This window comes from Lucilia cuprina, chromosome 4, assembly GCF_022045245.1.
Source record: "Lucilia cuprina isolate Lc7/37 chromosome 4, ASM2204524v1, whole genome shotgun sequence".
NCBI lineage: Eukaryota > Metazoa > Arthropoda > Insecta > Diptera > Calliphoridae > Lucilia > Lucilia cuprina.
The window spans coordinates 68,428,491-68,454,247 of record NC_060952.1 but is presented as its reverse complement, the minus strand read 5'-3'; the positions used below and the strand labels follow the sequence as shown (position 1 = coordinate 68,454,247).

The 25,757-nt window shown below is 28.5% G+C and overlaps 1 protein-coding gene across 1 annotated transcript; it reads right to left on the bottom strand.

Moving 5' to 3' along the window:
* Positions 1 to 79: 79 nt before the first annotated feature.
* LOC111683005 (rabankyrin-5) lies at positions 80 to 25,226 on the bottom strand. The gene is made up of 6 exons (XM_023445031.2): positions 25,066 to 25,226; positions 24,199 to 24,938; positions 6,418 to 6,552; positions 6,268 to 6,362; positions 1,988 to 4,303; positions 80 to 394 (listed from the first exon to the last, which is right to left on the bottom strand). Exons 1-6 carry the CDS (start codon positions 25,067 to 25,069, stop codon positions 256 to 258), a joined length of 3,429 nt encoding a protein of 1,142 aa, XP_023300799.1. The 5' UTR covers positions 25,070 to 25,226; the 3' UTR covers positions 80 to 255.
* Positions 25,227 to 25,757: the final 531 nt, after the last annotated feature.

Here is a 25,757-nt window from a genome sequence, read left to right as displayed (position 1 = left end):
GTTTAGTTTTCTTAAAATTATATAACATTTTAAATATTGTAATATTTTTTGTTATCTTTCGATTAAATCATACATTAAATAACATAAATAAAATTACATTTTATTACTTTAATATTAAAATAACATATTTATGGATAACTAAGGAATGCAATATTCAATCAGCTTAATATTATATTGTGCTGTAGCGTAAAAAACGGGTTTTATTGTAAAAGAAATATGGCTTTAAACATAACGCAAATATTTGTTTCTCTTCTATTATTGCAAATTTCCATTTACACCTTGTAACACATCAAAACAGACGCCACAAACACGCACTGGCTTATTAATACCGAACTTCAATATAGGTACATCGTTATTGGAACACTTTGAGCAAACAACACGTCCACAATGACGACTGAAAAGAAAAAAAATTATAATACGATCAGTATTTTAAAACGATATTTATGTATAAGAAATAAAAAGAGTAAAAAACCATGGTATAAAAAATATTTTTTATAGCATGTAAAAACATTACAATCAAACTACCTCGTACCATCCTATGAATCCCTAAATTAACTACATCTTTGCCGATTATAGTTGTAATAAATATATGTACATACAAAAGTTATTTATAAAAAAATCAGACCTCTAAAAAATTTAGCTTTTTAATTTTTTTGTTTTTTTTTTCACAAAAACTTCTGCAGATAACTGAATGAATTTTGGCAGATATGTGGTTTTGTATACAAGGGTCAATTATGTGTTAAATCGGACCCTTGCAGTTGCTGGTCCTATGTTCTGACCACTACACAACTTATTATTAGGGATTATATTTGTAAACTGATAAGTTTTACATAAAAGTGCGCTTTTTGTTGTTAACGCGTGAACAAAAAAAAAAGCACATTGAGAAAGCGTAATTGTTTAATTTTTTATACAATTCATCAAGATCGCTGTTGATAAAAGATATTCCGCTGTTTTTTTAATCGAACCAATGCAAATTCGATGATTTGAAAACGATGTTTCATTGATTCAAGCTATTTGTTTAGTATGTATTTTCTGAAGATATTTCAAATATTTTTAGGAATATATTATAATATAAAAAAAAATATAAAATAATATTAATGATCAAAATTTTGTCTATTGCTTCATAAATCTATTTTAAGTTAACAATCTGAATTTATTTTTGAAGGGTTTTAAGACATTTTTAAACAGCGGAATAGGTAGAATTTAGGGAGACATTTAGAATGAGTTGTATTGGCACTGTTATTAAAGAAGTCATGAAACTAAAATTCACTTTGCACCAATGCAAAATTTTTTGCTGGGTTGTTATTGTTATCAAAACAATATATTAAACGTATATTGATTTCTGAAATCCTCCACTAGATTTGTTATTCTTTGTGTAATACTGAAAAATATTAATCTTAAACCCAATAAGGTATAAGCATTATACTTATACTATAAGCTTATGAATATTGTTGAAGAGTTCTTAAGCATTTTTGAGTCGATTTAACTATGTTCGTCTGTCTGTATAAAACGTGCTCAAGTTAACCCATTAATGCATAGCACAACATACATAGTACATAAATATATTCGAGTAAATTAAACTGACAAAAAATCTGGTAAATGATAATATTTTTTGAATGGTGGAGATAATCAATTTAATTATCAATTAGTATTTTTTCCAAACAAGGTCTAAATTAGAAATCGCACTTTCGTTAATTTGGAAACTAATTACCGAGCGCTTTTACATAAGACTAGTAACAAGTCAATAGTAAATATTTCAGTCAATCTCGAGATAATCATAGTTCATTATTTCTTGCGCTTAAAAAAACTCATTATTTATAATAATTAAAATATGATAAAAACAGTTTGAACCATGCATTGTTATATAAAGCTATACGTTTTTGTTAAATACATATAAGTACTCGGAAAATGAACAAAAAACCAAATTCTATTAAAAAAAAGGTAGGCAAAAAACTTAGTTGATTCACTGTATATAATATGGACTTACCAGTGATGTTTGCGCATTGTAAGAGAAAATTTAGTGTTACATTCTTGACAAAGATCAGATTCTGACCACGGTGATTCCTGCGGTAGCTGATCTAGAAGTTTATGCAACAATTGATCAGTGGCCAACTTAAAGTTAAATATACTTATGCCTTCGCGATTTTCGGTGCCTAGACAAGCCCCGTTTTTCACAAGCACTTTACATAGTGGCGCTTGTCCACGCATAAAAGCTAACAACAGCGGTGTATTGCCATCCATGTCTGGGGCATTGAGTGGGTATTTTGGCATGCATTCAATAAATAAGTCACATATAGCAGCAGCATTGTTGTCCTCACCCGTACGACAAAGTTCGTGCAGGGGGTTACGCCCTTTGTGGTTTACGGCTTCGGCATTGATACTCGATTCTGTTAATAGTTCTCTTACGATAGCCAAATGACCACCACGAACAGCTATGTGTAACGCGTTGTTACCCTCTCCATCAACAGCATCGTAGTCAGAGCCATTTTGAAGAAGCGCAGAAACGGCAGGTAAATTACCACGTTCTGCGGCAATATGTAATGGTGTTTTCTGGACTGCATCACGTTCATTAATACGAGCTTCAGCGAGTATAAGATTTCTCGTTATCATTTCATTACGAGACGTTGCCGCCAAATGCAATGGCGTCGATTGGTTGGCATCGTGTACTCGTGAATTAACATCAACTTGAATAGCCAAAAGGAAAAGAACGCTTTCGAGATCATCTCTCATGATGGCTAAATGCAAGAAGTTTCTTCCTCTTGAGTCCATTTGTTCGGCAGCATTTGGCAAACGATCTAGAATTCGTTGTGCGGCTCGATGGTTTCGAATTGTTAGAGCGGCCGCAAACGGAGTGTTTCCATTTTTATCACGAATTTTTAAATCAATCGCCGGATGGCAAAGTAGAATAGTTATGATTTCTTCGTGTTGATTTTCGATGGCAACATGAAGGGGGGTCTTATTTTCTGCATCTAAAGCATTTACATTGGCACCATGATCTATTAAGGTCTGTAAGACTTTTGTCAGACCCCACTGAGCACATAAATGCAAAGGCGATGCCTTATCTTTGGCTTCGTCTCCGCCCTCGCCATTTGCACCAGGCTGACGTGGAGAATCAAGATCACATTGACTGCGTATAAGGAAAATGGCTGCAGATTCTTTATTTTCATCTATTGCTCGATGTAACAAGGTTTGCTGGCATCCATCAGGCCCAGGACCCCAACAATCAGTATCGACTCCGTGTCGTACTAAAACATGAGCCACATCGTCATATTCCAGTTCCAATGCAGTCCAAAGTGGCGCATCGCCCTTATTATTAGGCGCACTTAGTGCAACACCACGGGTACACAGAGCATCTACTACATGAGGCATATGACAATGAATGGCCAATTGCAGTGGTGATTCTTGTTCCCCTGTTAATGCATTCATATCTGCTCCCTGTTGTAATAGAAACACCGCCGTGTCTGAATCATGATTTAAAATTGCCTGGTGCAGCAAAGTCATATCTTGTCCATTGCGAGCATTAACATCGGCTCCTCCTCTTATCAATATAGGCACTAAATCCGTTCGGTTTAAGAGTAAACTAAGACTTAATGGAGAATCACCATTTGCGTTTTTGCAATTAAAATTTGGAGCTTCCTGGCCACCTTTACTTTGGGGTAAGTTACCATTGTCCCCTAGTACGAAATTTGCAAATATCTCTATAACATTAGCTGCATTTGATTCTACTGCTACGTGCAATGCTGATTTCAAATCAGAGACACTCGACTGTATGTTTGGAGAAGCACCTGCCCTAAGCAATTTATCCGTTAGTTTTGGAAGATTTTTTTCGGCTGCTATGTGTAAAGCGGTCAATCCACGACTGTTTATATGATTTAAGTTAGCATAATCAACAAGGAACACTGCAGAGTTTTCAAGACCACGTTCAGCCAAGACTTGTAAAAGATTATCATGAGTTTCCGACTTCAAAGGATTCGGTCTGGCACCCAATTTAATTAATTTATTGGCCAATTCCATGTCATTGTCAGTCATTTTCGTGAGACTTAATTCCAGTGGGCATTTTTCATCCTTCGTACGAATATTTATATCAATATTAGATACTCCTAGTAAAATATCAACCATATCATGGTTGTTAGACGCTATAGCTAAATGTAATGGGGTTTGACCTTGACGATTTTGCAAGTTAATATTTGGTTTCATTGATATAATTCTTTTACCAATTTCTATCATATCTGAAAAGAGTTCGGCATCCGTTTCTTTAGGATTATATGCACATAAGACGTGTAAAACAGTATCTGCGGTTGATCTTGTAAAAAGATTTAAAAGTAAAAAATTATCATACAATGTAATTAGTTTTATTAATGCAATTTAATGTAAGACAAATTATTTTTAAATGTATGTATGTTTATTTGTTTGGACATTATAGACATTTTCAGTGTCTTCCGGTAAACATTAATGGAAAATGTCTTCAAAAATCGTGAACTTCTAATTTATATATATTACAGGGTAGCAAAACACTCTATGTAAAGCTGGTATATGAGCAGAATCATTTCTTTAAAAATCGATGAAACTGAATTAAAATTTCTTGTATTTTGTTAATCATTAAATTAGGTAAAAGGTAGGATACATTTCGGTATAATTTACCAAAAGACATGTACAGTATCGGTCAATACTAAAGCAAACCCTTATTGAAGTGTTCTTTAATGTAGTTCTAGTTATTAAAAAGAAGGCAAATTTTAAAGATAATGTAATATAAAATTCATATTCTTCAAAAAATAAAAATGATTTATTAAATCGGATTTTTCAATTCCGTCTTAAAATTTTTTTAATTATAAATTACATTTTGAATACAAAAATATACTTTTTACTTTATTCTTTTATGTTAATGTTTGTTTTTCAAAACTTTATTGGCCATATAGCACTAGACAGCTGAATCGGAGATGCCACTTTAAAAATTTCGTAAATAAGATACAGAAACAATGAACATTTTTTCCCAAATTGATAATAAAATATCTCCAAAATTTATTTTTAGATAAAAAAGTTTTATACTTATTTACTATTATTTACTATTTGGCCAAAATTTCGAGCAATATTTCAATATTTGGCAGTTAAAAATCATTCTCGGAAGTTTAAAATGACTGAAATGAAAAGAAATGTTGATGAACAGAATAATGCTAAAATAAGTTCAACTTAATTAATAATTTAATAATATTAAAAGTTCAACAAATATCAACATTTTTAAAATTCAGACCTCCGCAGGGATATTGCAGTTGGAGTAATTTGAACTATAAAAATTTTACATACAATCTTTATTTTTATTATTTTTTCACAAAATAAATGCAAATTTCTGCAAAAAAAAGAAAAAAAATGTATAATGAAATAAAAAATATAAATTTTGTTTCCTTTTATTAGAATTCGTACTATTTCTGTATTAGTATCAATTACAAAACAGTAATCTAAGTACAACATTTAGAATTTTCAAACAAATTTAGTTTAGTGAACTTTTTGTGTTTAATTTAACTTAGTTAAGCATTATTCTATCAATTCATCAAGATTCCATGACGGCTTCCGAGGACGGCTTAAGTAGTCCAATATTGAAATTTTTGCTCAAAACTTGGCCCTAAGATCGGTAGATTATCGTTATCAGTATACTAATTATCGTTATCAGTATACTAATTTAAACCTTCTTCAGTTCAAAATCATCTCATAAAAGAATTTTATAGTTTAACATTCTGTAAAATATTTTTAATCGTTTCTTAATTTATTTAAGAAACCAGTACCTCCGATTCAGATACGGCCAATAGTGTTGAAAAAAATAATTATAACATTAATAATTAAGGTAAAAAGGATATTTTTACATTTAAAATTTAATTGAAATCTAGTTAAAATCTATAAAAAAATAATAAAGAGTTTTTGTGTTTTTTTATTTCACACTTGAATGCTACTATACTGTGAGCACTCGTACGCGTAAGAAAGAATACAAAATAGCTCAATGCGTGTAAATGAACAATATGCACATACATGTATGTATGAGTGTTAATAGCAATGACATCTACAATTTCCTAAATTTGTAGGAACCAAATTACTACGGAATTTAAATTACTATTTAGTTGGAGTCAAATAAAACCTATGTATTTTAAAAACATAAAGTTAATAATTTCTAAAAATGAAGTCTAATGTACATACATAACTACACAAATTAATATTGTATTTTGAAAATATGAAATATAAAAACATTTGTCTTTTATGGGTTATAATAAATAATATTACCTTGAGGTTAAATCTAATTCACAATTATGTTCCAGCAAAAAGTCTGCTGCAAACTTATCTCCCCTTTTAACTGCATCTATAAGTATAGTTGAACCCTAAAATAAATATTTGCTTTTATAAATTGTTGATAACATCTAACAAATAATAAACCTCCGAGTCATAAGCATTTATATTAGCTGATCCATTTTTCACAAGTGTTTGGGCTATTGGTAAATTTTTAGCCATTAACGCCATTTGTAGTGGTAAAAGTCCTTGCTCTGATAGGCTGTTTACTAATTCGGAAAGCTGAAATAAATCAAGAAAAAAATTAATACCAATCAAATACCAATTAATAATAAGATTAGTAAATATAAAAATAAATTGATTCTGATGTTAATCCCCTTTGATGTTTTTGAGTACAAGATTAAACTTCGCAGTGTTACCATACAAAACAACAAAAACGTCACTGTTTGTTGTCAAAACAATGCATGTTTTATAAAAACAAATTAAGACAATTGTTAAATATATATTTAAAAAAATATATATGTGAAGTTCCTATAATTTATACTAATCGATAAATCAATAATTTTTATGTTTATTTTAGTAAACATTGTATTAATTTTTTGCATAAGCTGTTTAAACTTTTGCATTTCTTGCCCAAGTTTAAACCACCTCTATTGGGCGCTTAAACTAGCAAAGCAAATTTACTAATTGAGTACTCATAAACAACTTTCGAGGATTAATTTTATCAATGGGGACTTGGCACCTCCTATATGAATTAAATACAAAATTTAGTTTATCTGAGAAAATCCCGAAAAATTAGCGAATTGCTACAAATTATAAATCTGGAAAACTATTACAGTTAGAATCTTCAAAATTATTAAGTGGGTTTTATTTTAAGCATACATACACAAGTGAAAACATTTGCATTTTTTATTTTAGAACATATTTTTTAAAGTGAATGACGAAAAACAAAAAATGCAAATACTCAAATGTGTAAAGTATCCTCATTACATCACACTTTTTAATATTTGTATACATGGGTGAGTATGTGAGTATACAAATATTCCTTTAACGCCATTAAATAAAGACGGTTGTCGTTGCTTTGTTTCAGAATTTGCAAAAATAATTTGTAAAACTAGAAACTAAATCTTTTTCGATTTTGGTGGATTTTAATTTTAGGTCTAAAAACTACTGTAGATATTTAAAATTAAATTAATTATTGAATATTTTTATAAGGAAAAACATTCGCACACAGACAAACGATTACAACAATAACATTAGGGCTGTTAAACGGTATGTTGCAATATTTCAAAAAAAAATTAGTTTAAATGCTCGGAAATCTCATTATTTAATTTTGTGTTATGAGAATGAACTTGTGGTTAAACCTTCAAACGTTTTTTCCAAGTTATATATTCAAATAAATTTCTGACAATTAATAAACCTTTGGAAATAAACATTGCCATACAATTATAAGAACTCGAGAAATAACATGATATAATCATAAAATAAATTTCTTGACATTCATTTCACTTGATTTAAATAACTGAGTAGATAATGAGCGTGTGGTTTTAGTTTTAAAAAATATTATATAAAAATATATTCCTATAGACATACATTACATAAGAGGTAAAATAAACCCAGCATTTGTGAAATATGAACGACAAACCGGATAAGAATATCTTAAAATATGCGTCACCATCACACTCGTACAAGACGCATACACACATTTTAAATTTTGAAATCGCTTCTGCAGCGGATGGCATTCATTGATTACAATTTGGAAGCTCCAACTTACATATAGAGCGGATAATTTATTTTTTACTTAATTAAATTATTTTTTACTTAATTAAATTGAAAAGGCGATCTTTCAATAACAAATTTATAGAGAATGGATTTAACTGGAGTTATTGTTGCATTTACCATTATTAATACAATTGGTTAGTATCATATTTTTAATTGAAATAATAAACATACATTTGATATTTATATGTATGCTTAATAGATCTAGGAACTAGCATCAAATGTTTCAACTGTGCTGTAACTACAGAAATTTTAGCTATTGGATATGATCAAATTATTACACCTTCCTGTTCAAATTTTGATGGCTCGTCAAAATACATCATCGACTGTCCATATTCTACAATGTGTTCCCGAATTATTGCAAAAAGGCATCTGCAGAATGATTATGAACAACAAACTACAACAGTTGGATGTGCTCAACAAAAACGTTTGCGACATGTAAGATTAAAATAATAACAGATGAAATACAATTTGAAATGTATTCAAATTTTTAAGGTATTGTACAATGGTAAATGGAGGGAAGAATATTCTGTGGAAGAAGTGTATACAGAAGAATGCAAAACAATGGGTGATAGTAATCATTTATTTGGTGCAAAAAAAACCTATTGTTATTGTCGTGGGGATCTGTGTAATTCTCCACAGCAAAGACTTACGCAGCAGTTTAATGCTGCACAACAACAACTTGTCTTTATCAGTGCCTACTACTTTTTACTGCCCATTCTAATTTTTGTAATATTTTAGGTTATATATATATATATATATATATATATATATATATATATATATATATATATATATATATATATATATAATATATATATATATATATATATATATTAATATATATATATATATAATATATATATATAATATATATATATATATATATATATATATTATATATATATATATAAAATAAATTTAAAAGTTAAATATATTTATAGATGTTAAAAATAACTCTCTATGCTTTATTTATTTAAGAGAACTTGGCTCATATAAAACTTATTTCTGTCGAATTTCATTACTATATTTATTTCTATAGTAATGCAATTAATACGTAGTTTCTGAAACAAAAGTTTCTATGTGTGGACATTAAGGAAACTTCAAAAGAGAATTAAGAAAAAGTTTCTCAACAAAAGTTTCCTAGTGTGGACCAAGTCTAAGCGTCAAAAGAGACTCACGAACATGTCAGCTGATTTTGACATTTTATGAGTTAAAAAAATAAAAAACAAATAAGTAAAAGCTGTAACAGCGAAGTTTTTTAAGAATTAAACAAGAAATTGACACTTAAAAAGCGTTAAATATAACTTGAAGCGTAGAATGCGAAGTAGATATAAAAAGCACGTAATGCTTTGATGCGAAATCGCGTAATGTAGACCTCCCGCGCTTTATTATCAACCAACAACAAAAAACATAGTCATACATATAATTTTGTAATTGCACTTGCGTATTTATAAAAGCAAATTCAGAGTAGCAGCACTAATGTGTTGTTATTGGCTAGAAACATGCAATTAAGTAAGTAGAGCCGAAATTGCCAAAGCTAAAACTGCTTGAACTGTGTACTGCTTGTACACTGAAAGAAAAGATCCTAAAGACAAAATTTATAGCCTTTTGAAAAATGTGTAGATAGTGAAGTAAAAATTCTATTAAAATCTAACAATTATATCTGTAAAATAAATGTATTTTAACTTTTAAATAGAGTCCGACCGAACTCAAAATATACTAACAATACTTAACACAATTCGAAAATTTCAATTTGCCGATTTATATGAAATTTTGGTTCATAAAAAATTTAAGTATAATTTCATAAAAATACTAGTATTTTTAAGCCTGTTATTTACGTTAGTTATTTTCTAAAGCGAAGCTTATATGGAGGCCATGTCGAAATGTAAACCGATTTTTTCCATTATGAAAAACCTTAAAATAATGAACCCATTAAAGGGAACTTTTTAGTACTTTTTATACCCTTCACCTTCGTGAGAAGGGTATATATAAGTTTGTCATTCCGTTTGTAATTTCTATAATATAATTTTCCGACCCTATAAAGTATATATATTCTGGATCCTTATAGATAGCGGAGTCGATTAAGACATGTCCGTCTGTCTGTCTGTTGAAATCAGTTTTTAGAGCACCCCAGATATCGGCGAGATCCGAATCTTTAATAATTCTATTAGACATGCTTTCGAGAAGATCGCTATTTAAAATCAGCAAAATCGGTCGGTAAATAACGGAGATATGAGCAAAAATCCGAGACAATCTTTGAAAATTTCATCAAAAAATTTTTATAAAAGCAACAACAACACTGTATATAGAATAAGATGTACACGTTTGTGTGTAGATGTATTTGGTTTTATTCAGCTGTGTATTTTTTTGTATGTTTGGAATCCAAACATACAAAAAAATACACAGCCATATATAAATTCAAACTTGTAATTCTTAGGGACGTAAGTTTCTTACATCTGAAAAATATGTTCATTGTAACTGGGCTTTTTGTATTTAATATGACGATGAAATTTGATAAAATCATTTCGGTTCCAATAAAACATGCCTAAGTGGAATTTCATCGCTATACAGTAACTTGCAATATAGTTATTTCCGAATAGTTGATTATATAGGGGCTAGGAGAATTTGTTGAACCGATATTGACCATACAAATCAAACAAACTTGTTTCGAATCTATCGTGTTTCCAACAGACAGACGAACAGTCAGTCGTGGATATGTACCTTAGAATTTATTAAGGACTCGGAATATATATTAGAGTGTCCCAATGATTAACTTTTTTAAAATTTTTTTCCATGGTTCGATAGAATCATCTGCCAAATTTCAACAAATTATCTTGAAAATTGCAACCTACAGATTGATTACAAGGTTTACATGGGCGTGCATTACAAACATTAGCACAAACGCAATATACCCTTATTAATAAAGATTATTTGTAGAAAATATCAGCCATCTAGTTTTTCACGTAAAGCTAGTATTATTTTATTATTGTTGTAAATAAAAGTTGAAAAAATCGTTCACAATTAATAGTAAATATTAACAATTGCAAAAATACACCAGATCGCGGTTTGGGCTAATATGTTTGTGTAAAAATTATTTTTTTTTATTTTTGTAGTATGACTGACTTCAAAGTAACTCAAAGATGATCGAAAAAATCCTGAACACCAAGTGAAATTCACACACGATTTCTGTGTAACTCCAACACATATGGGCATTTCCATCGTGACGAACGTGACGGTCGTACGTTTTAAAGAGATGAAAAATACATATAAACATATATATTTTTTAAAAATTCTTGTATTTTTATATAGGACTTCAATAGCTCTATAACTGGTCGGAAGAAGAAATTGAAAGATCTTAATGGCTCTAAGATATAAGTAGTTAAAGTGCGTGACGTGATGTGACAGAAATAGAAGTTGCTTATTTCTTTTTTGACAAAAATGTAAAAATCTGCGAGTTTCACCTGGCTATTTGGTTAAAACCTTTTTTATTGTAATTTGGAATATTTATTGATTATTTTTCAGCTTTTAGAACTAAAAAAATAGTTTTCAGATTTTTTTGTACAAGCCGTTATGTGTGACGTGACATGACGTGATGTGACAAAATTTCCAATGATGAAATTTGCAATATTATTGCAAATTAATTAGTCCATAGATATATTTTGGACGGACATTGTTGAAAGTTTTTGGAATCGGAGAAATATTTTGACTATTTAATAACATTTTAGTTGAAAATAGCTCCCGTATAAGAATAATATAAGAATTCACATTAATTAACATAAAGCTTTTAAAAGTGCTTATATCACAATAAAATTCAATACAAATAATTTTGACATACACAAAAATCGTTCATCATAATTTTTTTTTAAAAATTAGTCCATGATTAGGCATAGCTTCCATACAAAGCCCACATTTGATGTACCCATAAACTTGCATATATAACTAAAATTTCGCCATCCTGATAATACAAACACACAAGAAACTTCCAAATGTACAACTACTGATCCTTCTGATGATAATACAATAATCGGTCATAACGCCAATATCCGAAAATCACTTTTTTCCATACATTTCTTAAAAATATCATTTGTTGAATTTCTGTGCTCTTTCTTCCACTTATCAACTAAAAAATCACAACTATCACCTAATTGAATTTTATGCATAAATATCTTTTTAAATAACAATATTTCACAATTCGAATGTTGCACTTGAGAAAATTTATGTAATGTGACGTGACGTGACAGACTTTGAAATTCTATAAAAAATAACCCCGCTTAGAATTATTTTTCTTTTCTTTTAAATTGAGTTCTATATACTAAACTTGATTTAGATTCAAAGTTTTGAATACTTCTGAATACCAACTAAAAAGTTAAAGTGATAAATCCTGTTTCAACGTGACGAACGTGACATTTAAAAGTCTATGAAAGAAAACCGAAAATTTGCCTTTTAAGGATCTTTATCTTTTTATATTTGTATGTTTTAAGATAACTATTAATTCAACAAATGTTTTCCGATAAAAGTCCATTTAAATATTAGCGTTTAAAATAATAAAAACTATCAAAAGCAAATGCTACTAAATGTGGAAAAATGTGCCTGAAATATTATTGTAACTTTAATTCTTTAACATAATAAAATTTAAATCTTTTACTATAATAATAGAAGTTGAAATTTTATTTTTTATGACTTTTAGTTTTTGAGCCACGGTGGACTTTTCGGTGGAAATGCCCATATGTAATAATGTTACTAAATTTGGCAATGTATTTTTTATTGAGCAGTACATTCATCAGTTAAATATAACTTCTACATTAAAACTTATTGCAATTTACTCGCAATGTCATAGGGTATGATGTATTGGGATACATTCTGTGCTTCCATATTTTTGTTAATTTATGAAAAAATAAATAAAAATACTCATACAAGCGTATTGAATTCACAAAGTACCTGTCCATGTGAGAGAATAAAATTTCTTAAGCTCACTTTCGTATCTACCCAACAAATAATGATGTCTCCTTGGAAGCAGATTTGTAAGGCAGAGAGCAATTGCTACTGCTTACACTTATTATGAAAGATTACATGTGTTTTGTATAGGATTCCTCGCGTAGAGGCTCAATGTATAAAAAGTAGAAATATACAAAAATTTGGTGATTTTAGAGCTGTTGGGAAGCAAATTTGTATACCACAAACAATAACTGCTGAATATATGGCTTTGAAAAACTTTTTTGTAGTCTGACCAAACGTTCGTATACGGGTTCTGAGTTCGGTAAAAAGTGAGGTTCGGCCAATGTTCGGTGTTCGGCGAAATTTTTATAAAATGTTAATTTATCATATTTTTACATCATCAAAAAGTTTTAAAAATGCTGAAAATTCGTTTACATAAGTTATCATACATCCTGTCTGTACAATAATTTCCGATATACATAGGTACAAAACGCCTTTTAACTGTTCGTTTTTTCGGCTGATTTGAAAAAACAGTTAACCAGAAAGTGATTAAAAAGGTAAGAAAAGTGAAACATTTAATTTAAATTATCTAGTTTCGACTATAAATCGTTGATCTCATTCGCAATTTTTATTGAAATTTTCTAGGTCCTTATTCTCAAACGATCTAGACATGTCGTCAGTCTGTCAGTCAGTCAGTCTCTTAAAAGAACAATAGGACCTAAACTATTATTGTAGACTGATTGGTATTCAAAATAAGGTTCGCTTTAGAAAATGACTAACGTTCATAACATGCCTAAAAATACTAATATTTTTATGAAATTATACTTAGATTTTTGTATAAATCAAAATTTCATATAAATCGGCAAATTGAAATTTGCGAATTGTGTTAAGTATTGTAAATATATTATATATATTTTTTATTTTTTTAGAAACTGTAATTTTACTAATTCGATACATATCATTTTGATTTCGATACATATTTAAAACGAAATTTTGATCACCTTGGATCATAATATGATCATGTATAACAATATTATGATAAATACAAATATATCATGATGAAATATTTTGACGGTATTTAATTATAATATGATATTTTAAAATTGTTACAATAACGATAATATGTTTAGACTACAATCATAATTTTAACCACAGCCATGTTTTTTCTCTGCGTGCTCTTATGAGAATTATATCACTGTAAATGAATCGTTTAAAAACCAAAAATAAAGGTATTAAGATATATGCATTCCACAAAAATAGTTTGTTATTAGAAATTTATCACTCTCTGGGATAGACCCAATTATAATTAAAGACCCATTTAAAAAAAAATATTTTGGTTCCAAATCTTATAAATTTATTACTTTTTAATCATAAATGCGTTTTTCATTTAAGAAAAAAGTTCGTGTTCACCGAACTTTTGAAAACCGAACATAGTTCGTGTTCGGCCGAACTCTCAAATTTACCGAAGTTCGGATTCGGTGTTCGGTACCGAACGAAATTTTAAGTTCGGTCGGACTCTAGCAATAGTTTAAAGATGCAATTGAGGAAGAAGTTAGGGATGCAGTAGTTGTATTTAATGTTTTCAAATCAAGAATATTTTTTATATTTATTAATTTATGGCTTATATCACTTTAAAGATGGTATTCTACTCGGTATTTACGCAATGTATTGGTAAATTGAGGTTAGTATTTACTAGGATATTCAAACGATTAATCGTCTATTTCTAATTTCAAATAACGAATAAACCGAATATATTATATCGATTAACCAGGAAAATGAAGAAGATTTATGGGATGATTTTTATAACAATACTTCAGAAACATTGTAATAAGTTGTTCTGATTAACAAACTTCTAGAATGGTTTTCTGCAGAAACATTTAAAATTTCTAAAAAGAAAGCTTGAAAATAATGATATCGCCTTTACTTCTACATCCAGTTTATAGGAACAGTGTTGTGTTTCTAAAAAATTTCTAATAAGTTCTTCTACAAAACATAGTTATACACTAATTCATTGGAACGTATAAATTCTGGAACTCGTTGATAAATCTCAAAAACATAAATTTAACAAACTTAATATCATTATACAGAAGAGGATTTCACATGAAAATAAATAATTTCTAATATTTAGGAAAAATAAGTAGAATTGAAAACAATTAAGAAATTATTTTACAAAAATAAAATGTGATTTACTTGTTATAATAAAGCATTTAAGTTGAATTGTACCTTGCCTCAGATATACATACTTAAGAATCTTAAGTTAAGATATACATACTTTATTGTTGAATAAAATTGTGGGCATTTAAATGAAATTTTGATGGGGGCTTTTCAGGGTCATATGAGCACCTATTATTATAAAATTCGGGTCATCGAGTGTGGTATATAACTTTGTTTTGCAGCTTTTTGTCGAAATATGAGTATATTAATCATAATTATGAAATTTAAAGCCCTATTCGGCGGGTTCAATTGTATAGGGGCTAGGTGAAATAATGGACCGATGTGAACGGTATCATAAAAGATCATGTATCAAATTTCATTGAATTATCTCAGAAATTGCGAACTGTAGTTTGATTACAAGGTTTATTAGCGCTATTCGGGGGTTCAGTTGTATGGTAACTAGGTAAAATAATGGACTAATCTTAACAATTTTCAATAGGCTTTATCTCTGGGACAATAAAAGTTCATGCACCAAATTTCATTGAATTATCTTTAAAATTGCGACCTGTAGTTTGATTATAAAGTTTACATGGACGGACGGACATAGTTAAATCGACTCGAAAAATGATTCTGACCCTCCCCATAAAAGTGGTGTAGGGTTTAATTATAATTTTGTTTGTTATATGAAGAAAAATATAAAAAAAATATTAAAAAAAATCCTCTTGCATTTTATTCGATTAACCGAATAATTTTGAATTATCCGATTATTAACCGGCTAACTTAAAACCCCAAATAATTATTTGTCGAATAAACCGAATAAGACACAACCCCGAATAGTTGAATACTCTAGTAATTAGTCAATTATTCGTGTTAAAAATTATTCGAATAAAAGATTTCAATGCTTTTTTTATTCGAGTAGTCGAATAAATTTTACAAATTATTCGATTATTCGAACGAATAACGAATACAAGTTTTAATTCGAATAATTTGAAAAATATAAATAAAACTTGCCAAACACCTCCAAAATCTTAAGATGGTTTGCGTACATTAATGCACTTAAAAGTAAGTAACTTACTTCAATCTCAAATAATCTCAAATATTTTTTGTTTGGTAGTGAAAATGGGCAATATCTGTTTACGACATAACACCCCTATAAGGTTCCCTTATACTATAACCAAAGTTGCCCATATAAATATCTCATCAGAAAATGCCCTTAACGTACATAACTCGCTTAAAAATACCAGTACCTATATATGTATGAATATAGATTTTTATGCAAGGAATTACGATGCGAACTTTTGTTTACAACCAAGTTTCGCATATGGCACACAAACATTATTACTATTTTGAAAACAATCTCTTAATAGAACTTTGTTTTGTAAAACAAATTTTTTAATGAAATTGGATGCGTGTGCGTATACTTGCAACTTAATTGTAAATAATAAATAAAAATTTTAATAGTTCTAAAAAATAAAACCACACATTTCAGCTTAATTATACCCTTTGTGGGTTTGTGCTGATGTTTGTAACGCACAATAATATTTGTCCTATACCCACCTTAAAGTATACCAATCGGCTCAGAATCATTTTCTGAGTCGATTTAGCTATGTCCGTCCGTCTGTCCGTCCATGTAGACAGGTCGAAATTTTGAAGATAATTTAATGAAATTTAGAAAATGATATTTTATTGTCCCAGGGACGAAGCCAATTGATTATTTCACCTAGCCCCCATACGACTAAACCCTCCGAATAGGGCCTTTAAACTTTGTAATCAAACTACAGGTCGCAATTTTGGAGATAAGTCAATGAAATTTGGCACATGATCTTTAATGGCATCCTAGACGAAGCCTGTGGGCTTTTAAATTCATAATTATGTTTAATATACTCATATCTCGACAAAAAGCTGCAAAAACCAAGTTCTATACAAGATTTGATGACCCTCACGAATTCCATATTAATAGGTTCTCATATGACCCTAGATCCTATGAAAAGCCCCTATCAATCACAAAATGAAGTGTAAAATAGAATAATGTTGTACGACAAGCTTTTTATGTTGCGACACGTTTGTAGAATTTGAAGAGTAAAATAGAATAATGTTGTCGTACAACCAACTCACAACTTCTTAAAGCCTTCTCACATTGTATTAGCGGTTGTGTTGTGTATGTTTTGCTTTAGGAACTACCTATTTCACTTATTACAAGCATTTAAAAAATCCATAGAATCACTTCTAAAACATGATGCATTCTACTTTTAACAATCAAAATATACATTATTATAAATTACAAAAGGTAGTAAGAGATTTGTTTTAATTATAACATTTTTTTATTCTAAATTGGAAATTTTTTATTCGTTCGAAGAAAAACAAAAAAATTTTCTCGATTAATCGAATAATTTTTATTCGAATGACAAGCCTAGTAAATACCAGATATATTAGCTTTGTTCCAGAACTTTTCTGGCTAAAGCGAATTAATTAATTTTCTCTTCGTACTTATAAAAAGTACGGGAACAGAAAAAACAAAATTTCTCTTTCAATAAATTTGTATGGATGTTTATCCATATAAATTTCTATTGAAATTAAAATAAAATTGAAAAACTACAATCACACATACTTATTTATGAAAATAAATAAAAAAATATCAAACATTTTTAGTTTTCAATGTATTTTTATAAACAAATAATTTATTTGACAATTTTTTTCTATTTGCCAGGAAAAAATGTTCTGGCTAAAACCTGCAAGTTCTGGCAAAGAGAAAATAATTTTAATTGCTCAAATTTGTTCTCTCTTACAATTTCTGGTAAAAACCAGCAAACTTGACAAGTAAAGGAACGAAGCTATTGTTTTTTTTTAACATTTAATTTTTCCATTAACAGATTGACATTCACTTTATAAATGTTTTCAAATATTTTTTTACATTTTATTTGTTTTGATAATAATAAAAATTAACAATATACAATTAAAAAAGCAAAATAATTTAAAAAAATGCGTCCAAATGCATTACGTTGAATACAAATTGTAGAGATTGAATATATCAGTGACGCCTGTAGTTTTAAGGTTAAAAAATGAAAAGTTCTACATGAGAAAAATGCCAGAAATACCACATACTAACTGGTGGAAAAGTCTAAAGGGTTTTATAGCACGTAATTGGAATTTAATAAAAACGTCTACAAAAGAACACATACATATCTATAACTTTTATCACATTTACAGATGCAGCATCCACTTTATATAATTTAATAATAAAACAATAAATTTTTACTCTTTACAATCCACGTGTTTAAAAATTTTGTACAGCTTAGTTTATACCCATCTTTTTTGTAATCACCTGGGTATTTACTATTGTTGTCAATTATTCGTGCTTAAAATTATTCGAATAAAAACTTACAATATTTTTTTTTATTCGAATAGTCGACTAAATTTTAAAAATTATTCGACTATTCGAAATTATAACGAACAAGTAGGAAAGTATAGTCAGGCATGGCCGACAATTAATACCCTACACCATGAGTTTATTTTTAAAAATTTTATATTTCAGAAAAAAACTTTTATGTTGAATTTTACTTTAATTCCAAAGTATTTAAGCAATTTATTGATAAAAAACAAAATTTTCTAAATGAGGCATTATATAGGAATATAGGTCAAACATGGGCCGATCCTCGGTAAATTTGGAAAAAGGATATAGTTTTAAATAATAGTTTTGTTGAGTTTCATTGCGATGCAAATGGTTACAAGTGAATTTTAGACGTTTAAGACATTTTTTGAAAGGGGACTAGGGTCAAATAAGGGCCGATCATTAAGAAAGTCTGCAGTGTCTTTTATACTTATGTAAGACATATTTGTGTCAAATTTTAGAGAGATACTAGTATATTTGACGTATTTATTAAGCCCTTGCTTGGTCCAAATTTCATCAAATTATGTTGAAAATTGCGGCCTGTACCTTGCGCACAAGGTTTACATTGAAAGCCAGGCGGACAGACTGAGGGACGGACATGTCTTAATCGACCCCGGTTACTTGTTTTTGTTTGGTATTGAAAATAGACAATATCTAACTACAATTAATATGGTACAAGAAAATTCGTGTGGTACAAGAAAAAATATTTCAAATATTGTAGAAAATAGAAGGTTGTGTGATAAGTATAACAAGTAGTCCGATTCTCACATATAGGAAATTACTCTCTCACATCTAAGAGTTCCATGTGAATTCAACTCTCTTGTGAAAAGTTTAAACTTGTCAAAACACTCAAAAGATTACCTTACTTTTTTGACCACTTTTAAGAATCGTGCGTGAAATTTCAGCTATTCATTAAAAATTTTTAAAAATTTTAAAAATTTTTTGAAAATATATCCATCGCAATTTTCACACAATATATTTTTTAATTTTATTGAACTGAAAAAAAACATTTTTTTCTATTTATTGACATTTAATTTTTGTTGTTGAATTTTAATTTACAAACAGAGTTTCAATTTTTGTTATTGAAAATTCAAAAAATTCAGAATGCAAATTTTTGTTATATTTAGAGTTAGGTACTTTTTCACTAACACATGCTTAAACTGTTTTTGTTAAATTAGTGTTAAAATGTACATTTTAATTTTTCCCATTTTATAATGAATGAAATTTCTATATATGCTTTGAAATTCACGTAAACAATTTATAAAAATTATTTCAATTAAAAAAAAAAATATAATAAAAATGTTTCTATTAACTTAAAATCATAATTATATTAATATTTGTAAAATTAATTAAATAATAAATATGAGCTGCATTTTTCCGAACTGCGAAAATATTAAATACTTCTACAAAAATCTCAATGCAAGACTTTTTAAAGTCCCTATATTACCGGGTAAACGCCAACAGTGGCTTGAAAGATGCAAAACCAACGAAAAAAATTGACCAAAAGAGTATATATTTTGTTCAGACTGTTTCTTTAAAAGTGATATTACTATCAATTCAAAACGTTCATGGTTGAATAGAGACAAGGTATGTACATTGGAAAGACTTATTGTGTATGGAAAGCAAAAACATGTTTTTTTAAACCTCTCAAATATTTCCTTGCTTTGTTTTATGATAATTCCCAAAATTTTTAAGTCTAGCAATGACCGTTCGTGAGCTGAACCAAATTTTCTTTAAAATTTGTGTTTTGTTTTGAAACAAAGTACATATCTGATATTTTTAAATACACGTCTGCTCATATTGAATACGATATTTTCTTGAAAACTGACCAGGTCGCGAATAAAAGATCATATTACATAACAGCGAACATTTTGTTGCGTTTATTAACTATACACTAGAATGTAAGGATAAGAATGTCTAATTTGTTAAATTTCTATGAAATAGATTTAGATAAGAAAATTGTTAAACGATTTTATCTAAATCATACATTTTTCCGAATAAGATTTTTATACCGTCATATAAAAGAAAATAAATATTCACACAGAAATAAAAAAATAAAAAAAGTCTCGCAAAATAAACCCGAAAAATGTTTTATTTATAAGTTTTTAGATGAAATTAATAATTTAATTAACTTTCTTTAATATAAAATACATTTTTATTAAGATAAACTAATTACACATTTTTTGTAAAATATTTTTAATTTATTATTATTTTTAGCATGTGGCAATTCTGTATAAAAAGTTTAAAATAAGGAAAACGTCAAAAATTTAATTTAAATTTAATTTTTCTGATTAAGACCATGATAGAACCATAGAAAGGTAGAATCAGTAGGAAGAATTATCAATTCTCTGTCTTGTCATGTCAAACATAAAGAGAAAAACTTAAAAATCTTCATATGAAAAAAAATCATTAAATGATTCTTGAACGGCCATCGCAAACATAATTCCACACATCTTTATCCTGTTTTTGAACTTTTTTTACAATCTTTTTGATTCAAATTATTCAATTTTATTATCGTCACAAAAAATTTTCAATAATTTTTATTAGATGTTTTTCTTTATATTTTTTTTAAATTTCTTTTTTATGGCAAAATTGAGAACGTACTTTTCTACTGATTCTACCTTATTATTGTTTTATTATGATTGAGACTACCTTTTTTATACTATAATTTCAAATATATTATTTTTTCAATATTGCAGATTAAAAACCAAATATAAATTCTTCTACAATTTTTATGAATAAATTGCAAAATATTTAAAGAAATAAAATATAATTTTAAATGCTGGCTTGATAATTCTACTAAAACATTTATAGAGTTAGGTACCAACTAAGGTTCTTTTTGGCAGAGTTTGAATTCTTAGTGTTCGGTGGAAAAAATTTCAATAAAGACTGTGTGCCAAACGGCAGCAAAGTTCTATGGTAAAATAAAATTTTTTTATGGTGGAAAATATTATCACTTTTGCAAACGAAATCTTTTTTGATTACATTAAATTTTGAGAATTGTCACTAACTTCACAAAAAAATCTGCATTTATTTTAATAAAAGAAACACTTTTATAGATTTTTTAATTTCTAAAATAAATTTCTACAATCACAAATGTATTACAAACTAAAATTATAAAACATTTTAATTTTTGTATTTTCAAATTTTTCTTTTCAATTGTCAAAAATTTATGTAGCCCGATGAGCTAGTAAAATTTTATTCACCTCACATCTATCAAAAATTGAGTGTGTGCCAAATGGTAGCAAAGTTCTATGTTGGGAAAATTTTTACATTTTGCTGTGCCAAACGATACTTTTCTTGCTGTGAAAAATTTTGACAATTTTCACTGATTAATCCCGAAAATTTAACACATCCAATAAAAATAAACTGTTTTTTGTTCTTTATGAATTTTGTAAATAAATATTTTAAATATGAAATGGATTTTGAAACTAAATTGTAAATTTTAAAATTTTTGTTTTTCATACATTTATTTTTTGTTTTGTAAATTTTTCATTTTTATTTGTCAGAAATTTATGTAGCCCAACGAGCTACTAAAATTTTATTCACCTCATATCTGTCGAAAATTTACTTTTAACAGCAATTTGCTATCGTTTGGCACAGACACTCCAAGTAAATTGTTACCGATTGCACACACTCAAAATATAAAATAAAAACTAAAATAGAAACTTATATCATATTTGTCAAACAATTTGTATTAAGAAAATTAAATTATGAAAATGATTTAGCAATGAAAACTTTATTTATTATTAAATTAACATTTTCAGGAATATGTATAAGACATAGATAATGGTGTATAAAGAAGGGAAATGTTGTTATATTTTGATTGCATTTATAATAATTATTTGGTAAAAATAGTATAAAAATATAAGAAAACAAGTAGGAAAGTATAGTCGGACATGGCCGACCATATAATACACTGCACCATGAGTATATTTAATTTTTTTTTTATTATAAAGGAACTTTTATGTTGAATATTAAAGTGTGTGATGTTAGCTACGAAAGATAGCTACGTTTTTTTTTCAAAAAATGTTAGTTTGGCAAGTTAACATGCATCTTATTCAGATACTGCTAAATTAACAGAATATGGTGAAGTTAGCTACGTTTTCTGTTTTGCAATTTTACTAAGTTAAGTTAACAGAGTAAGAGTAAATTTAACAGAATTAACTTTTAGACAAAAAAAAATAAATAAAAATTTCTAAATATTTTATTCTCCATAACCATGGTTCCAAAGACATATTCAAAATTTTTAAATTTTGCATAGCATTTTTTTAATGTTAAATATTAATTAATATATAGACATTTTCATAATATATAGAGACATTTTCATGAAAAATCGGACAAAATTGGAATGGTGCTGTTTATATGACCTGAAAATTGGATAGCTATGTCTTTTTTTGAAATTTTTTAAAAAAATATTTAATATTTTGTCAATTTGTATATAGATATATTTTCATAACTGAAAAGTCGGCAAAAAATGGAATGGTGCTGTTTATATGACCTGAAAATTAAATAGCTATGGGTCCAAAGATCTCAAATCCGTATTTCAAATTTTTGAAATCAGTATAGCTTTTTTTCATGCAGGTCATATAGACAGCACCATTCCATTTTTGGCCGACTTTTCAGTTATAAAAATATATCTACATACAAATTGATATATTATACATTTTTTAAAAAAATTTGAAAAAAAAGGCATACTGACTTCGAAAATTTGAAATACGGATTTGAGACCTTTGGACCCATAGCTATAATTTTAAAATATTTAAGCAATTTATTGATAAAAAAACTAAAATTTCTAAATAAGCCTTTATATAGGTCAAATATGGGCCGGTCCACGGTAAATTTGGGAAAATTATATATTTTTAAATAACAGTTAGTTTTGTTGAGTTTCATTGCGATACAAATGGTTACAAGTCAATTTTAGACATTTCAGACATTTTTTTGAAGGGGGGTTTGTATGGGGGCTAGGGTCAAATAAGGGCGATCCTTACGAAAATCTGTAGTGTCAATTATACTTATATAATAATTATTTGTGTCAATTTTTAGAGAGATAGTAGAATATTTGACGTAATTATGGCATAAAAAATTCAAATCGAGAGGTACGGTTGTATGGGGGCTAGGTGAAATGAAACAAACGTATAATACCCTCCCCACTATAGTGGTGTAGGGTATAATTGCACAGGTCACAAATTTTCGTTATATATGTTGGAGTTACACAGAACCTGTCTGTGAGAAGAGCGTAAGGTTATTGTTGTAAAAAAGTCACAGTTTCACTTCTTGGTGTTCAGTTTTGTTGAATATTAATTTAAAGAATTTAAATTTTTGACATTGAAAATTCGAACAAATTTAAAATTTTTATTTTTTATAAAACTCTGTGTGTTTAGAATGCACCAATATTTTTATTAACAATTATTTATACACATTACATTTTGTTATTAACACATATTTGGAGTAAGGTACTTCGCATATAAGTCTGTAAATGTACAATTGCTGTTTTTTCCACATTTAAATTTATTTGATTGCCCCTTTTATCTATCTATCTATCTATCTATCTATCTATCTATCTATCTATCTATCTATCTATCTATCTATCTATCTATCTATCTATCTATCTATCTATCTATCTATCAAGAAATACGTAAGAATAAATTTATTTAAATCTAACTTACCATTCCATCATTTTCCACAAGACACAAAAATACTACGTCTTCTCTTAATAATCGCACCGCAGCATGTAATGGATGTTTAGTTTTACTTTTTAACATTTTAAATAAAAGTGGACCCGACATGTGTTCGAAGTCTTGAGGTGTTAAATCATCCCAATGTGTCGATATCAGGCCAGAGCAGTAATCAAGTAAGCTAGCAGCACCAACTTCTTCAGCAACACAATAAAAACGAACACATGAACGTACTCCAACCGAAGCGACTAATGCTCGTTCGCAAAGTCCCAGTAGTCCTGGTAAATGAAAACGATGAGATGCTCGTAATAAACCTAATGCGAGCCGATCATGCTGCAAATCCACTACATCCATATAAATCCAACGTAAGAGAGCCATCGAAATGTCTTCTTCCATATCGCTCCAATCTAATTCGTTGACATCTGCCAAAATTTCCTCCCTCCATTCTTCGGAACGAGCATGAAGAACAAATTTATGAGCAGGCATTGTTTTTGAAGTCATTTTAATTGTTAGATCTGAGTACACCGTACGCCCATACAATGATGCCACGGTTAATACTAATCGTGAGACAAAGCTACTAAATTCTACACCAGCATCGTTATCACTGGAGGCTATTGCCTTGCTGTATTTACGTTCTAAGTCGGCATAACCTCTCTGTAATTTTGTATATTCCTCTTTTAATAGCATTAAGTGCTTCTCTAGTTTCTGCATTGTAGCTGCATCTGTAGAACCTAACGGAAGTTAAGAACACATACGTTAATAGATAACTTTCAGAGCAACGCCCACAAAGCGGTCTTATTTCATTCCAAGCTATTGGACTAAAATGCATCTAGATTTTTAGTATTACTAAAATTTTACCCATTTCTATGCAATTGAATCAATTTAATGATACAAATGTTATATCAAATTCGTTTTCAGGTGATGAACTATTTTTGTTTTTTTCCTTCTGTTTTCTCTTTTACAAAGTATAATATGCGTCAAAGCCCTCGGCTGATAAATATTAATGTTGGCGGCGGCTGACACAAAAATTTCGGCGGCGGCTTAGTCGAATCTAAGCTGCTAAGTTTTCAATTACGTTTAATTTTTAAATTTTCAACGATTTTACATAAAAACGGAATCCGAGATATTAACCCTAGCTCTGGCACCAATACACTTGCTTACGAGAAATACATTATAAAATATTTACATTTGTAAATAGTGCCAGAGCTAGTGCGATTTTGTATTCGTGAATATTATCTTTTGTATTTCTCTCGTTATGCAACTCAGTTTTACGAGATTTATTTTTAATCTTACGAGAACTACTTTTAATTCAACATTTTTATAACCTTCACATGAAATTAAGCATTTAGAGCCCGGAGTAAGGGAGAACCTATAAAAGTGAATTTTTAGTATTATTTCTTTCATCAAAAGGTACTTTTTGAATTTTTTATAATATTGAAACTAGAAACATGAATCAATAGAATGATTTATATGCACCCAAAACAAATTTAAGTCGAACTTTATCACGATAGCTTTATTATTCAAAGAAATATATACGTTTAGGCGATTTT